General features: G+C 39.0%; 1 protein-coding gene across 1 annotated transcript in view; it reads right to left on the bottom strand.

The window, feature by feature from the left end:
- LOC122549359 (cyclic nucleotide-gated cation channel beta-3-like) overlaps positions 1 to 13,833 on the bottom strand; it is a 111,040-nt gene that overhangs the window by 54,489 nt on the left and 42,718 nt on the right. The window contains exons 7-8 of the mRNA XM_043689032.1: positions 4,185 to 4,235; positions 3,990 to 4,076 (exon numbers count right to left, since the gene is read on the bottom strand). Of these exons, the coding sequence (XP_043544967.1) occupies positions 3,990 to 4,076; positions 4,185 to 4,235 (138 nt within the window). The remainder of the gene's footprint in view (positions 1 to 3,989; positions 4,077 to 4,184; positions 4,236 to 13,833) is intronic.

Raw genomic sequence — 13,833 nt, 5'->3', positions numbered from 1 at the left:
TCTTCCAACCCTGGCAACATCCTTGTAAATCTTTTCTGAACCCTTTCAAGCTTCACAACATCTTTATCTTAACTGGTATGCTTCTGGATAACCAAGGTCCTCCAGGTTTGTCAGTACCATCCTTTTACTTTGTCAGGATATGTCTACACTGTGCCATTAGAACCTATGACACCCCTGCTCCGTTGGGAAAATATTCCTTGTTTTTCCACAGAATTGGTCAACCTGGTGGAATGGCAGAGAGGTCAGTTTGGTGGGGTGGGCACAGAAGCATCAGAAGGAAAGATAGCAAGCCAATTGGAATGGGATAGGTGAGTTAAAAATGCTTATGATTGCTCCCACAGCTCTAACAAGCTGGGATTACTTTTGAATGCTTTAATCCTGGATCATGAATATCTGTGATCAAGAGTGGTTCCAAATTATGCAACTTGTTTTCAAATGATTTATTGATACATTTGGAGTACCATCAAAATGAATCAAACAATACCATCATTTTCTAGTTGGGAAAGCTTGCCTTCCATGTTGATTCAAAATCTTTCAAACGCAATTAATATATTCAATATATTTGGCCTTTCCTTCTCACTTGCCAGACTAATGCTATCTGAGAAGGAATTTCTCCTCATATCCATCTTAAAGAGAATCATAGAATCCCCAAGTGTGCAAGCAGGCCATTTGGCCCATTAAGTCCACACTGACTCTCCAAAGAGCAACCCACCCAGAACCACTCACCCCCCTGCCAACCATATCCCTATAATCCTATAACCCTGCATATTCCATAGTTATTCCACCTACCCTACACATCCCAGGATGCTATGGGTAATTTAGCATGGCCAATCCATCTAACCTCCACATCTTTGGACTGTGGGACGAAACTGGAGCACCCAGAGGAAATCCACGCAGATGCAGGGAGAACGTGTAAACTCCACACAGACAGTCGTCTGAGTTTGAAAGTAAATCTGGGTCCCTGGCGCTGTGAGGCAGTAGTGCTAACAATTGTGCCCCATGCCACCCAGACCGTGTCCCTATACCACCCTGGAGTTTGAAATTGTGCCCTCTAATTTTAGCTTTCCCTATGAAGGGAAACATCCTTCCTGCATCTAACTTTCCAAGTCCCTCAGAATCAAGAACGTTCCAATTGGATCACTTCTCATTCTTCTAAACTTCAGTCAGTTCACTTCAAAATCTTCAATGAATATTGGCTAAACCTGGTCAAACTTTCCTCATAGGAAAATCCTTTTAACCCAGAAATCAACTTCTATCTGTTATAATTTCTGAGGTCTGCGGTACATGGCTGATGAGCTTTAAAAGTTAAGGTGAAAGGATGCAAATTCATTATTATATTTTAATGACATGCCTGCTTCCTAAGATCAAGTTAGTTATCATCAACTCAACTCAACATCAACTCAACTCGGGTCAAACCAGAAGTAGCTCAGTTAGAGATTGCTTAAAGATAAGGTTTTATAGTTTTAAATATTTAATACCCACAGTTCCATTCTGCCTCTCTGGGGCTCCAATTTAGGTCTCTATAATATTTATGTTTTGCTTCCTATTGCAGGATGCATTGAAGGTATTAGTTATGGTTCTTGTGACTCTAGAGTGCTCAGCAAGGGACTAGACTACTTTTATTTTGCTTCCAGCTATTCAAAATGTTTCACAGAACTGAACTGTGCTTTATTGTCAAAGGAAGATGACTAAATCATGACTCTATTTACCAATGTCAAGCAATAAGTATTGTTAGTGGGTATGTTGTATTGGTGCAATAATGTTCAATGTATTAGATAGTTAAAATTGATTTATAATTTCCAATCAACCTGAATACAGAACTTTTGATTGACTTGACATTATGGGGAAATATTCAGCCAGCGCCAACAGTGCAAAATGTGTCCAAAGGTGTCTGGCAGAGGCATGTGCAAAATTGGGACCTGTGGCTCATGTGATTAAAATTGGTGAGCTGTCAGTTTTTCTCATAACATTAATTCATAGTTTGCCAACAAATTTGGAGGCTCCAATAGTGATTTTATGGCTGAGATTTGGACAAATGTAGTTAAACTTCTCTCCCTGTGAGTTCAAATCATTGGCTAGTTTTAGCATTCCTTCACTGCCAACTTTATCAATGAGTTCAAACACTTCATAAACCAAAGGAAAATTTGATGCAGATAATCCCTTTCAGCCAATTTTAGTTTAGTAGTGATTGAATTTATGCTGATATGTACATAGCATGCAGCCCCACCACAGTGTGACACAAGGAAAAAGGACAGCAAAAAAGATCTATCACTTTACTTCCAATTAATATAAACATAGAAACCTAGAAAACAGGAGCAGTAGTAGGCCATTCAGCCCTTCAAGCTTGCTCTACCATTCATTATGATCATGGCTGAGCAATCAACTCACTAGATTGTGTCTGCTTTTCCGTCATATCCTTTGATCCCTTTAGCCTGAAGTGCTCGATCTAACACCTTCAAATCATTCAATATTTTGGCCTTGACTGCTTTCTGAAATCAGAAATTCACCAGACTCATCACTCTCTGGGTGAAGAAACTTCTCCTCAACTCAGTCTTAAGTGGTCTACCCTGTATCTTGAGACTGTGACCCCCAATTCTTGACTTCCCAGTCATTGAAACATTCTTCCTACACCTACCTTGTCTAGTCCTGTTAGAATTTTATGCATTTTTATGAGCTACTTCTCATTTTTATGAACGCCAGCGAATAAAATCCTAACTAATTCAATCTCTCCTCTTACATCAGTCCTACCATTCCAGAACAGTCTGGTAAACCTCTGCTGCACTCCCTCCATAGCAAGAACATCCTTCCTCAGATAAGGAAACCTAAACTGTACACAATATTACACGTGTGGCCTCACTATATTCTTTTATAATTGCAGCAAGGCATCCCTATTCCTGTCCTCAAATTATTTTGCTATGATTGGCCTTCCTAACCACTTGCTTCACTTACATGTTTACCTTCAATGACTAATGTACAAAGACACCCAGGTTTTGTTGCGTGTTCCCCTCTCTCAAATTATAGCCATTCAGATAATAATCTGCCTTTCTGTATTTACTCCTCAGTTATCCATATTATACTGCATCTGCCATGCATTTTCCCATTCACTCAGCTTGTCTAAATCACAATGAAGCAACTCTGCATCCTCTGCACAACTCACCCCTCCACCCATCTTTGTTTCACCTGCAAATTTGAAGACATTATAGTTCATTTCCTACGTCAGAGTCATTAAAGTATATATTGTGAACAGCTGGAGCCCCAGCAGTGATCTCTGTGGTACCCCACTTTTACTGCCTACCATCCAAAGAAAGACCTGTTTACTCTTCCTCTTTGTTTCCTGTCTGCCAGACTATTCTCTGTCCATCGTAATATATTATCCTCTGTTTCATTTGCTTTAATTTTACATGCTATTATTTCCATGCTTTTGAAAGATTTCTGAAAGTCCAAATAAACTACATCATCTGGCTCCCCCTCATCAATTCTATGAGTCACATCCAGAAAGGATACCAGTAGTTTTGTCAAGCATGATTTCCCTTTTATAAATAGGTTCGTAATAGGTTTGACATCTTGAGAAAATATTAAAAGGAGGAGCCTTAGGAGCTTATATTTGTCTTGGTGATATATACCTATAAAATATGAGTATATCATGTATATTTTTGTATATTATGAAAATTGTATTTTAATGGATCAAAATAGAGATTTTATATGAATACATTAATTGAAATAAATGGTTACATCATATCACTCCCATGTGTAACACTCTTTCAATATTTTCACTTGCCTGCCCAATGATCTAAGATTGTGTATTCCAAATTAGTCAATAGGTAGTTAAACTTTACCCGTCTCGAATATGATTTGTAGATCTTACCAAACCTTGGTAATTCATACACATTCTACAGACTCATAAAATAGAGAAAGGATGAGATTTACACTACAGCATGAGTTAAATTGAACCCTGGCCACTATGAAGCCAATAACCAAAGTGTACTTACCTTAAGTAAACGATTCAGTCGAAACAGGGGATTGCAATCAAACACCAAGTAGAATAAATCAAATGGAATTACTGATGCCAGATCAAGCTAAGAAAACAGAATTTAAATCTGAAAGCATACTCTTAAACACCAAAAGTAACTGTCAAAAAATATATTTGCTAATTGGTGGATATTCATAGCTAAATGTGTGCTTACCTTGAATTTCAATGATTGCATGTAATTCTTTTTCATTTCTTCTTTATTATTCTAAACAAGATAAAGTGTAAAATAAAAGATCAATATCATACAATTAAAATATTTTTTAACTTTTGCTTTTTTAATTTTTAGTTTGTACGTCAAATGAGTAAGGATATCATTTGGAAATAGAACACTTTTCACTTTTATTGATTAGGTTTAGTATCAACTGTTTGCTGTTTGAGTATATGTCCAACATATACAGTGTAAAATTGTTACCCTACTTTGCATTCTTTGTTCAAATAAGAGTTAGCGTTTTCTACTTTCTAGAGTATTAAATGTGAATGAAAATAACACTGAGATTTTGTGCTTCCCATTGTGAGTAATAATACAACTGGCTGGTACTGTTGAAGTGTTCCAAGTCCTGGTGTGCCACAAATGCTCATTTAATTTTCTTCCCATGATTTTCCGTCCAAAGTCCCTCACATTCATGTTTTGGTGCAAGTTTAATATATATTTGTGTTGGGAGGTATGTGATTTATATGTTAATATTGTTTTTTTAAGAGTTTGGATTTCAAACTAGTGACATATGATTTAGGCCTAATTTTTATGAAGGGGTTTAATAATTATCTAGATCTGTCTTCTAGAGCCATGATTTTATACCAGTTTTTGTCAGAGAGCAGACGACTGCAAAGCCTCCTGAAGTGTTAATGGAAGTTTTATTTTATGTTGTGGATGTTTAAGACAGGAGAAAGAAAAGATTAAAAGACATTAGCTTACTTTGAGCTTAAAATAATCATGGATCGATTTTAGCTGAAAAATAAACAGAGATTGGAAAGCCCTTTGAGTCTGATATGAGTCCTCTTTGGAACATTACTAATTACTGGACTAGTATAGCATCAAGTGAAAATATTGAAAATATATTACAGATAGATTGACATGCTTTTTATATTATTCACTCAGAAGACTTGAGATTTGCTGGCTGGGTCAACATTTATTGGCCATCTCTAACTGCTCTTGAGAAGGTAGTGCTGAACTGCCTTCGTGAAATTCAAGGCACCAATAATGCTGTTGAGGAGGGAGTTCCAGGATTTTGACTCAGTGATTCTGAAGGAGTGGCAATATATTTCAAAGCCAGGATGGTGAGTGGCCTGGAGGTGACCTTGCATGTTCCCATGTGTCTGTTTCACTTGACCTTCTAGACGGTAGTGGTTTGAATTTAGAAAGTGCAGTCTAAGTTACTGTAATAATTTGCAATTAGCTTATTTGTGTAAAATCCTTATTCTGCTCCTATGAAATACAAGTTGGTTTTGTTAGTATTCATCCCAATTATTTTCTCAGGAGTTGGGGACAGGTCAAAAACTTGGAGATGGCAGGACTTGCGGGAGCAGTTATTAAAGAATTTCATAATATTGGTGGCATTTCCATAGCTAAATGCATATAATAAAGAATATTATTTTGGATTTCTTAAATGAAGTTATTCAGTAGAAATGCAGGAAAATGCTGCTGAACTGATTGTGATTAAGCTGCAATTGGAATATTGATTTGATTTGGTTAGATTTATTATTGTCACATGTACCTAGTTACAGTTAAAAAGTTTTATTTTGTCTGCAGTACAAGAAAGCATCACATGCAAAGACATTGCCAATTTGATAGATGTCTATGAGATTATGACAGGTTTTGGTAATGGTGATTGAACAAAGTGGGGAATACAAGGTTAAGGCCTCAAAGAAGGTGCACAAAAAAACAAAATCAACATTAGATTTGAAATTTAAGAGGTCCATTCAGAAGTCTAATAGCAATAAGGAAGAAGCCATACCTGAACCGATTGTATTCATTTCTGATCACCACAATTGAGGGGAGTTCTGAAGAATAATCATTGGATCTGAAAGATTAACTCTGACTTCTCTCCACTGATGCTTCCAGACCTGCTGAAATTTTCTAGCCATTTCTGGATTTGTTTCAGATTCCTAACATCTGCAGTTCTTTCAGTTTTTTTGAAGGAAGTGAGGCTCCACATGGGAATGCAGAGGCAATGAATGAGTTTAGTTACAAAGTTAGGTTAGAGAAGCTGAGCTTATTCTCCTTGGAGCAAAGGAGATTTGATAGATGTCTATGAGATTATGACAGGTTTTGGTAAGCAATATAAAGAAAAGCTATTGCCATTAGCTGATAATACAATGACTAAGGGCCACAAATTGAAGGTTTTACGTAGTAGATTTAGGCTGGATTGTGAATAAACACTTTCTAATGCAGTTAGTGCAATAACTGGAACTCATTATGGAGACTCATGGAATCCTTACAGTGTGGAAGCAGACCATTCAGCCCATTGAGTTAATACCAACCCTCTTGGGGGTTCTCATTATCTGAAGAACGTCCCATCCAGACACACCCCTCTACTATCCCTGTAACCCTGCAATTCCCATGACCAGTCCACCTAACCTGCACATCTTTGGACCTTGGGAGGAAATGGGAGCACCCAGAGGAAACCCACACAAACATGAGGAGAATGTGTAAGCTCCACACATCTACACAGACAGTCACCCAAGATAGGAATTGAACCCAGGTTTCTTGTGCTGTGAGGCAGCAGTGCTAACCACTGAGCCACCATGCCACTAGACTGTATAAGATCTTTCCTTCCATTAGCAGCTTACATATCTGTAATCTCTGAGATATTTATAATGTCCTCCACTGAGAAAAGCGATGTAAAGTATTGATTTAAATTGTCAGCTATTTCCTTGTTCCTCATTATCAGTTCTGCAGTCAAATCCTCCAAAGGTCCCACACTCACTTTAGCCACTCTGTTCTATAGCCACAGAAGCTCTAGTTTTTCTACTTCTTGCAAATTTATGTTCATAATCAGCTTTCTCTCTTTTTGTTAGCTTTTTAGTCATTCCCTGCTGGATCCCAAAGAATTCCGGCCTCGCTGTTCTATTATTAGATTTTGTCACAAAAACTCAAATTGCTGGAGAAACTGCTTATGTTGACTCTGATGAAGGATTCTGAAGAAGAGTAACCAGATTCAAAACATTAGCTTTGCTTTCTCTTCATAGATGCTGCCAGACTTGCTGAGTTTCTCTAGCAATTTTGGTTTGTGTTTCAGATCTCCAGCACCCACAGTACTTTGATGTATATGAGATTTCGTCACTTTGTCAGCCTTAGTTTGAGATTTGATACTCTCCTCGACTACCTTTGTTAATAATGAGTGCTAAACCTTTCTCATCAAGTCCTTCACTGTGATTGAAGTAAATTTTTACTTAGTGTTATGAAATATCAGCTTAATGTCTGATACTGCTCATCCACTCACCTTCCCCTTAGTCATTTTTCCCATTCAGCTTTAGAAAACTTTTTTTATCATAACTCTTTCATTTCCCTTATTTTAGTTGAGGTGACTGTTTTGAGACTAAACTTGCTCTCTCTCAAACTGAATTTGAAATTCTATCATCTGTGACTACAACCCCAAAAGAATGCTCAGCTATAGGATATCCTATTAATCCTACCTCATTACACACTACTAGATTTAAAATAGTCTGTCTCCAGGTTGGTTGTGCAAAACATTGCTCCCTGCAATAACCTTTGATGTACTCCACAAGCTAAGTTGGGATATTAATGAGTTGCAATGCAAGGATCAAGTGGAAATCCCATCTTTGCAAAGTACTGGAGGATCAAATCACATGCAAAACTAGATCCATTAACTTTAATTTGTCGTCTGGGAATGCATGCTTTTATGATATGATCATCAAAGTTCTTGGTAGTTCAGGACTAAAACCCTGCTAGCAAGGAACACAATGTGAAAGCTTTTCCTTTGGATCTCTTTAGGACTTAGATGCAAGAAACCAAAAATATGAATATCAATTTATACAGTATGTGAAGAGGATGCTGACTGGTTCAGCAATGGTTCATGTGGAGATACAACTGGAACTGTTAACTGTCAAACTTAGTTAGCTGATTAAAAAAAGATATTGAGTAATTTCATATTTGCAGTTGAAAGTGTTTGGTTCAGTGAGATTCAAGGCATCTGGTCTGCTCAGAGCCGATTTTATATTTCTTGTCAATTTATGTTCATAATCAGTTTTATCTCTTTTTATTAGCTTTTTACTCATTTGCTCAGAACAATTTTTCTCACAAAAATCTGCTCCTCACCTCATCAATGATGAAACTGAGTGCTTTGGTGGAATTCTTGTGCAATTGCATGGCAGGAGAGGTAGAAGTATTTGCCACTGCCAACATCTTCCAGTGATAGTGCTGCTGGCATCATATTTAGAGGCCAACTGCACAACATTTCAGATGCTGCAAGTCAGGAACGCCTCCCCTCACCAAAGTTCTGGAACATTATTGGTGCAAAAAGGGCAGCTCATATCCTGCTCTGTGGACAGGTACACAGAGTTGCTGGTGAGTGGGGTGGTGGAGAGGAGGTTCATCCATTGTCTAGCAGTCTGCCATAAGAGGCCTTGCCACCAGACACAGCCAGCCTGGACACAATTTACATCATGAGTTCATGCTGTGTCCAGGAGAAAGTGAGACACCCAGTGGTGTCTCTTCCATGCCCAACAAAGTGCTATTTCACACACAAAGATGGCCACTCACTCAAGCTATGCCAATATATATTCTTTTTACCAAGGCTCATGGACTACAGCTCTCACTAGGACATGCATCGTATCCCACTCAATTGGTCTTAGGCACCTCATTCTTCCAAAGTACTAACTCTTCTTCCCTCTGAGCTTCCTACTCACTCACTGGGATCACCTCATCGCTTCTCCTCCTCTGGCATCATTATTTGTGTGTGTCACTGCACCCAAAACAACCTGACTGAAGCATGCATCCCTAAATTCCCTAAATTCTGAAGTAAAGTATTGAAGGCCTGAAGTGATGTGTGAATTACTCCAAGAGCAGGCATGATGATGAAGTGAGGCTGGTAGCTTTGCTGATGCTGACTTGTGTGGACAAAGGATTGAGAAGGATAGTATCCAAGGAGCATGCTCTGACATTACATTGAAGACACGGTTGGATTATGGTCAGAACAAGAAATAGATGAGCTGCAGCTGTTACGTACCAATACTGATTTACAAGTTGGGAGTTTGCATTATCTAGTTTATAGGGGAGGAGAAGAGAATTGGAAGTGTCACATAAATAAGGTAAGTTGGGGTGTTAACAAGATAAAAATATGTGGAAATAAATGAGATTCTGATTTGATTTCATTTATTTATTGTCACTGTATTTTGTTACAAAATACAGTGACAATAAATAAATGAAATCAAATCAGTGGCGACATTATACTTTTCACTGTATTTTGTTACAAAATACAGTGAAAAGTATAATGTCGCCACTGTCCAGCGCTACCTTAAACACAAAAAAAACCCAAAACATAGAATACAAGCACAGAAAAATAAAAAAAGTGATTAATTTTAAATGCTCCGCCATTGGCCATGGGCCTGGTGGCCAGGGACATGTCTCCTTTAATGCCCCGCCATCACCGCTGGAACCAAGGTCGCCACTCTTCAGTGCCATCTTGTCTCCACTGAAGCCCTTGCCACAATGGGTTCTCGCCAATACAGATGCCACCCATGCCGCCAGGTACTGAACTAGCCCAAACACAACTCCACCTCTGCCATGAGTCTGCTTGTGGCCTACCTCACCAATGCAGCCACTGCCGATGCCACCGGTACTTGTATTGGGCCAAAGGTCACCTTTGCCACTAACTCCATGAATCAACGCTCGACGCAGGTCGTATTGTTTACCCTAACACGCCTATGTCACAGCAGCTCTGAAAAGGTGTTAGGACTGCCTTATCGATGCAGAACTTGGGAACCCAAACTCATCTCTGCTGCTGCTGCTGTGGATCCACGCTGGGCCCACATGAGTCCACGCTAGGCTCACTCGCCACTGCTGATTACCTCACTGCAACTAAGCTCTTCAACACAAAGTAAGTAAAATAAAAGAGGTAGACAACATTTAAAAATGAGAAAAGAGAAAAAAGAAAGAAAAGGAATGAAAAGAAAAGTGGATATAACAGAAGCCCTACTTCACTGTCATCTTACCGGATGTGAATTCTGAAATCACCATTTATGGCTTAAAAGGACATTTTTTGTCATGTTGAAATTCTGACTTTCTCATTCTTTCCGTATTTACCCAACCTTCTCATCATTGCTCATGCCACACCAAACAAGGAAGTGAAAATGCCGTCCCAAGCACGGAGAACCTGATTGGTCAATGTGTTGCCTTAGGGATTACAGCAGCAAACTCCATGACCCCTTTCTGAATTAAACCGATTCAATGTATGGATGAATTCCTTTTGGCTGTAAGGAACTAGGTTTTAATGCCAGTCTGTGATATACGCTCCAGGATTTTTCCTTCATTGTTACTTACAGAAAATTGGTCAGTCAGGAATCAGTGTTGTTAATGCTAATTTTGTATCTTTTCAATGTCTACAATGATTGCACAATATATTAAACAATGCTTTGGAGTTTCCAGTAACTTATGCTTTGCGGAAACAAGGCATAGTAATCATTTAGCAGCTTTCTCATGAATTGTATTTTAGATCTTATGCCATAAAGGAGATGATGCATACGACTGTGGAAAGAAAGACAGCTGTATTTTGCTGGTCAGCACTCAGAACGACAAAGCCCACAGGCAGGATGCATGCGGAGACTGTTTGCAGCTCCTAGATATGGAAAGCAATCAGCAAAAATGTTCAATGATCCAAAAAAGAGTGGATAAGATAAGCCTACAGAAATACAGTAAGGATTTGTGCCAGTTGAATAAAGTCACGCATGTCAACAATCTTCTACAGCGAGTAACCCATTTCCATCAGTACAATTTGCAAAGATAGCTTTGATTGTTTTTACATATATACATTTGTTAATCAGTACCACTGCTCTTCAGGGAAATGTAGTCAAATGCAAACAATGATTTTATTTGTTTCTTATAAATCTCAGAGACAGTGGGCAAATACAGTGACAACATACTTCTCTCTTGTAAGACAACAGCCACACAAGTCCCTAGTCAGCTGTGCTCAATTAATTGATTGTCACGTTGAAATGTGCAACACTATTACAGATGAACCTTTTTTCGATGTATTCAAATATATGTCAGTTTAATATTTATGCACAAACAGAAACACTGCTGTAAATATTAATATATCTTTACTAAGGCACAATCTTTAAAAAAATACAACTTCTGCTTACTCGGGGAAAAGAGTGCAATCATCAACCAAATGAGAACTGGCATTTTCAAGGGTACTGCTACTGTATAAATTATGCTTTGTTGCAAGCATCAGTATGATAATATCACTAGGACTAATGATGTCAAATGAGGATATTCAAACACAGTCTAATATACATAACTCTAGAATTATGACTTATGATGACTGTCACAATATAACAGCCTAAAATAAATAATCTATTTGTGCAATTACTATTTTTGGTTTGATTTGCTGTGAAGTACTTTGTTTTGTTTAGTTAAGTAAACCTTTGCCTAAAGACCTGGATGCAGCGAATTTAGATGACTAGAGTATTTCACTTCTGATTACCATTGTCCACTATAAACTTCCCCTGCTTCCTCTTCACTTCTTTTCAGAAATGCAGTGACCACAAACAATGCAATGTTCTAGTTCTGGCCTAGTTCAAGGGACAGAATTTTGTGAATTGAGCTGTAGTCAGGAGGGCTATGCTGCTTGTTATGATCTTCCAGCCTTTCGGATGTATGGCTTACATATCTGGCATCATACTGGCACTAAAATTTGTATATCCCATTCTTCACTTTCACAATATACATAATATATTGAGCATATCCTTTCAGATGGACACATCAAGTAAGGTGCTCACCATATCTACCCAGTGCATCCTTGCAAAACTCACACCACCATGTCTAACATTAGAAGTGATTCACAATTGATAACACTTGCAGGGCAATCTTGAATGTGTGATGAATTATGCTGACATTCAGATTGCCTACTGGACTCTGCTCAGCATGGATGAGTTGGACTGAAGGGTCTATTTCCATGCTGTACATCTCTATGACTCTATCACTTGAACTGTTTTGCACCTACATATATTAATACACAGGGCCTTGTTCTTTGCAGACAGAAAGAACATGCATGCGCATTGTGTCTATCTCAACTCAGCAACTGGGACAAATGTAGGTTCTGTGTATTTTTACTGGTACAATTTACTGGTACAGCGTCTGCTGTACTATATGATTCTATGAAACTGGATGACAGTCATTTGCTGATTTATTTCTTAGAGTGATGGCCTTGACTAATCAGAATCAACCTGCCTGGTTTAAAATTTAAATAAATTCTGGAAACTAGCTCTCAATCAGCATTGCTTACTTTCTCTTTGGCAATGTTTTTGCCCTAGATTGTCATTCTTGTGAATTGTCCTGTTGAATGCAAAAACAAAAGCATTAGCAAATTGAGTGTTTTGTCAGCAAGTTCCATACTCATTTAAAATTGAGTAAAATTTAACCTTTGGAGCAAAGTCCCTTTGGACTAAGTGCTGTGTCTACACAAACTGTGTCGCCTACACATGGCTCCCTCTTTGAAATAAAAACTACTTCCAATCCTGCACCTTAACCTGAGGGGCAACAGTATCTTTGGTGGGAGGTTTGCTAGTGCTCTTGGGGGTGGTTTAAACTAACTCTGCAGGGGCATGGGAACCCAGACTGTAGCTTTAGGGTGCAGGACCTGGAGTGTAGGGAGGTTAGGAACATGGCATCAATTTCAAAGGAGGGTGCCTGTAAACAGGAAAGTGGCTTGAAGTGTGTATACTTCAATGCAAGAAGTATACGAAATAAGGTAGGTGAACTTGCAGCGTGGGTTGGTACCTGGGACTTCGATGTTGTGGCTATTACGGAGACATGGCTAGAACAGGGACAGGATTGCCTGTTGCAGGTTCCAGGATTTAAATGTTGTAGTAGGGTCAGAGGTGGGGGTAAAAGAGGGGGAGGTGTGGCATTGCTTGTCAAAGATAGTATTACAGAGGTGGAAAGGACGATGGATGAAGACTCACCATCTGAGGTAGTTTGGGCTGAGGTTAGGAATAGGAAAGGTGAGGTCACCCTGTAAGGAGTCTTTTACAGGCCTCCTAATAGCCCTAGAATCATTGAAGAAAGGATAGGGAAGCTGATTCAGGAGATGAGTGACAGTAATAGGGTGGTTGTTATGGGGGACTTTAACTTTCCTGATATTGATTGGGAAAGCTATAGCTCAAGTTCGTTAGATGGGTCAGTGTTTGTTCAATGTGTGCAGGAGAGTTTCCTGACACAATATGTAGACAGGCCAACAAGAGGTGAGGCCATACTGGATTTGGTTCTGGGTAACGAACCAGGCCAGGTGTTAGAATTAGAGGTAGGTGAGCACTTTGGGGATAGTGACCATAATGCGGTGATTTTTACACTCGTGATGGAGAGGGAAAAGTGTGTACTACAGGGCAAGAGTTAAACCTGGGGTCAGGGAAATTATGATGCGGTGAGGCATGACTTAGGATGTGTGGCTTGGAAAAGTAGACTCCAAGGCAAGAGTGTAAATGATATGTGGAACTTGTCCAAGGGGCAACTATTGAGTGTCCTTGATAATTATGTACCTGTCAGGCAGGAAGGAAAGGGTCGTGCGAGGGAGCCGTGGTTTAATAAGGAATTGGAATCCCTTGTTAAATGAAAGAGGGCGGCCTAT

Source organism: Chiloscyllium plagiosum, chromosome 4 (assembly GCF_004010195.1).
Source record: "Chiloscyllium plagiosum isolate BGI_BamShark_2017 chromosome 4, ASM401019v2, whole genome shotgun sequence".
Lineage (NCBI taxonomy): Eukaryota > Metazoa > Chordata > Chondrichthyes > Orectolobiformes > Hemiscylliidae > Chiloscyllium > Chiloscyllium plagiosum.
The sequence above is the reverse complement of the archived record's forward strand: the minus strand, read 5'-3'. Positions and strand labels throughout refer to the sequence as shown.